The sequence below is a fragment of the Mus pahari genome, chromosome 2 (assembly GCF_900095145.1).
Source record: "Mus pahari chromosome 2, PAHARI_EIJ_v1.1, whole genome shotgun sequence".
Taxonomy (NCBI): domain Eukaryota; kingdom Metazoa; phylum Chordata; class Mammalia; order Rodentia; family Muridae; genus Mus; species Mus pahari.
The window spans coordinates 163400065-163404008 of NC_034591.1; the positions used below are offsets into that span (position 1 = coordinate 163400065).

General features: G+C 43.1%; 1 protein-coding gene across 3 annotated transcripts in view; it reads right to left on the reverse strand.

The window, feature by feature from the left end:
• The window catches only part of Dennd5b (DENN domain containing 5B), a 130380-nt gene that overhangs the window by 35728 nt on the left and 90708 nt on the right, over positions 1-3944 (reverse strand). For all 3 annotated transcript variants that reach the window (XM_021189932.2, XM_029534837.1, XM_029534838.1), the window contains one exon: positions 341-419. In XM_021189932.2, coding sequence (XP_021045591.1) covers positions 341-419 — 79 coding nt within the window. The remainder of the gene's footprint in view (positions 1-340; positions 420-3944) is intronic.

Below are 3944 nucleotides of genomic sequence, written 5' to 3' on the forward strand. Positions count from 1 at the left end.
AGACAGGGTTTCTCTGTGTAGCCCTGGCTGCCCTGGAATTCACTCTGTAGACCAGGCTGGCCTTGAACTCAGAAATTCACCTGCCTCTGCCTCCCAAGTGCTGGGATTAAAAGCGTGCACCACCACTCCCGGCTAGAACTTTTCTTTAATAAATCAGTATATACCACACTATACTCTAACACACCTTCACAATTGTTTTTGTCCTTTTATATCAACATGATCATTTGGGATTGCTACTATTTTCTCTGTCTTATAATGAAGAAGTAAAGCTCTAATTGAAAACAGTAATACTGCAATACATGAGACTTGAAGCAATCTACCTTATCCAACACCTTCTTACCTGGCGAGTCTGTGAGGTGCTCTTGTTTCTCTTCTCTATCCTGAAACTGGAGCAAATGTGACCACAAGGCAGACTTCCCCTGAAAGTACAAGACACATAACATTTTCACTTTTTTTTTTTTTTTAACATTTTCACTTTTTAAAAGGCTTTCTTGAGTGGAGGTAGTATAATTTGGACTCCAAACTTACATGATTTCAGGTTCTTTGATTACAAATTCTTAAAATAGTCTTACTTAATCCAGGAACTAAACAAGTTGCCTTTGTGTCTCCACTGCTAAGTAGATCACTTCCTCATCTTCCCTCTGTGGTCGAATCCTGCACGAAGTCTGGCTGTATGCTTGTGAATCAGTTACCTTCAGGAGACCCTGGCTTTTGTCTCCTCTCTTCACATATTTAAACACAATCCCCTAATTTGTGTAAGCTCACAGCCCCTCTCTAAACCCCTTCCATGCCAGCTGCTGAACCCACTCATATATTTATCCCTTTGTTTTGTTTTTTTCCTGGATCCTGAAGACTTCCATACTTTATGGATTACGGATAAGCATATTTGTTCATCATTCTAAATAAATGGATACTTACCACCTTAAAAAAGAAACAATTCATCAAAAGATAATTTCTCATCAAGTCCAGTGAAATTTTATATTAGCCATTGAAAAGTCTGGGAACTCAGGCTCATCCATTCTTAGCTGTCTGCACCCCCTGCCCCCCCCCTTTGGTAATGCTGGAGATTGAAAACAGGAAACTATTTACAGTTATACTGCAATACTGAGCCACACCCTCAATCTTGTGTACCATTTTGAGCATTTCATTTTGGAATTATAAGAGTCTTTTACGCTGGGCAGTGGTGGCGCATGCCTTTGATCACAGCACTTGGGAGGCAGAGGCAGGTGGATTTCTGAGTTTGAGGCCCGCCTGGTTTATAGAGTGAGTTCCAGGACAGCCAGGGCTACACAGAGAAACCCTGTCTTGAAAAAACCAAACCAAACCAAACCAAACCAAACCAAACCAAACAAAAAACTGAAAATGACTGTCACCTTTTCTGACAAGACACAGTTAGAGTTACATATAATAAGCAAAATTCTGGTGCCTTACCCTCTGCCAGAAGAAACCACACCCCTAGAATTGGCCTAACACCAAGTGTTTTAATTGTTTAAGTAACCAGTTCAGCTACCTCCAACCAGATTAAACAATACCCAATGATCCAGGAAACAAAAAAGGAAACTGCAGTTCTATCACTTGGCTTGGGGAGACAGGCATCCTGGTGCCCTGTTAGTCACTACGGAATATGCCTCGCCTGCCTGTGAAGAAACCTGGGACCTCTGATTCTCATGAGTCTGAATTCTCCAGAGAAACTGGTGTACACTGTCTTGGACTTGAAAGGTGCACTCTTTAGCCTCCCATTGGAAGAGGTGAGTTAAGACATCTTTGCTTTTAAGTGGGCAGACCCAGTAGGAGGTTACCGTGGGCAACATACCTGGTTGCCTCAGAATTTAAAGACACAAAATGCAGACTTCTGACCCTTCTCTCAAAGGTTTTCTGGGAAAATAGATCATAGAAGGGCCATTGAAGGACTGCTGCAAGTCACAGATCGTGCGCTACAGAATGTCAGCTAAGAAAACCCAACTTGTAGAAGGTGTCCTATCTTGGCTACCAGCTGAAGGAAGGCAAAAGGAGCATGTGAGGTAGTGAGCCATCGGAAGCAAGCCAGGAGGCAGCACCCTCCATGGCTGCTGTATCAGCTCCTTCCTCTAGGTTCCTGCCCTGCTTGAGCTTACCCTTTGGTGGTGAGTAGCAATGTAGAAATTGAATAAACCCTTTCCTCCCCAACTTGCTTCTTGGTCAAGGTGTTTTGCTGCATCAAAAGAAACCCTAGCTAAGACAGAGTGTGTTTCAGAGTAGGATTCTGCCATACTTCAAATACCAACTCCAAAGACTAAGAGACAGGTTCCAGAGTTCTCAGGTGCAGCTGAATGTTGCTGCCTCTACATACCAGAGTTTGTGGAAATAGCAAGGTCTCCAGACACTAGGGCAAGGGGAGGGGGCACTAAGCCCCTAATCTTGCCTAAGTCTAAACAAAAGGCATTTGAGGCTTTTAAAAACAGTTCTGATTTCAGTTCTATAATTTCCAGATGTTCCAAAATCTTTTCACCTGTTTGCCCATGAAACAAAAGACAAAAGGGGTTTCAACCCAAACTTTGGGACAATGAAAATGCCCTGTAACATATTCATCTAAACAACTGGAACCTTTAGTCACAGGATATAGTCTTAGACACCGATCTTAAAAGCTGTGGTGGCTACTGCTAGTTTAATTATTTTTTTTAACACACTGACAGCACCTCACAACATGGTTGTGGCTCACCTGTGAGGAGTGTCACAATGATGGCTGTCTAATGACTGTGACCCAGTATCAGACCCTCCTCCTGGCCCACCACTGATACTCATTTGAGAAATCCACAGCTATCAATTCAGCTACCCTTTTGCCTGATAACATAGATACTCATCCATGACTGTAAGATGACAGAAGAAAACAGGTACATGGGAGCTGGAATAGTTATTTTATCCAAAACAATTTATACAAGTGAGCCAAACAAGAAACACACACACACCACATATACACACATAAAAAATGTTTAACAGCAGGCCCAAAAATTACCAAAAAAAAAAAAAAAAATGCCAGGAAGGTGGTGGCAAATACCTGGACTACCCAAGAGACCTAGCCACTCTCTGAGTCCATTCTAGTCCAGTGGTACATCTGGGTTAGGCATAGCCAAAGGGACGCTGAAACCAACATGGAACGTGCTCTCCATGGTGACTTTCTCCCTGCTATGGCAGTGAAGGTACCTGGTATTATCCCATGGATCTACTAGATCCAGTCAAGAAAATGTAAGCTGGGCTGGGCGTGGTGGCACACGCCTTTAATCCCAGCACTTGGGAGGCAGAAGCAGGCGAATTTCTGAGTTCGAGGCTAGCCTGGTCTACAGAGTGAGTTCCAGGACAGCCAGGGCTATACAGAGAAACCCTGTCTCGAAAAAACAAACAAACAAACAAACAAACAAACAAACAATAAAATAAAATAAAATAAAATAAAATGGAAGTCATGGATGCTGTCAAATGAACAGTCTCTGGACTACAGGTCCATTGTAATTAAGGTTTCATCGAGTCCACAGGCCCTTTCACTTCCTGGCCCTCTGCTTCCTCCCGAGTCTTGTGTTTTGCAAGGGGTATGAAACAGAGGGTCATGGTACAGCCCTCACTGCCCTCAGACCTGAACTGGAAACTGAGGAAGACAGATACAAGGAAGATGTTAGCTGGTGTGACTATAGACCAGCAACCCATATTCCATTTTGACCTTACTTGCTGATGCCTACTTTAAGTGTCTGGTTGTATAGAGAAATGAAAAGAAAATTTATCCTCTTTTGAGATAAAATACAGAGTTTAAAATTCTATGCATGTCCTTCAGCTAGGCCCCTAATTGCACAAAGCAAGGGAGTTTTCATTGCAAAAATTAGAGTTATAAAACTGAGACTTCCTGGCCGGGCAGTGGTGGTGCACGCCTGTAATCCCAGCACTTGGGAGGCAGAGGCAGGCGGATTTCTGAGTTCGAG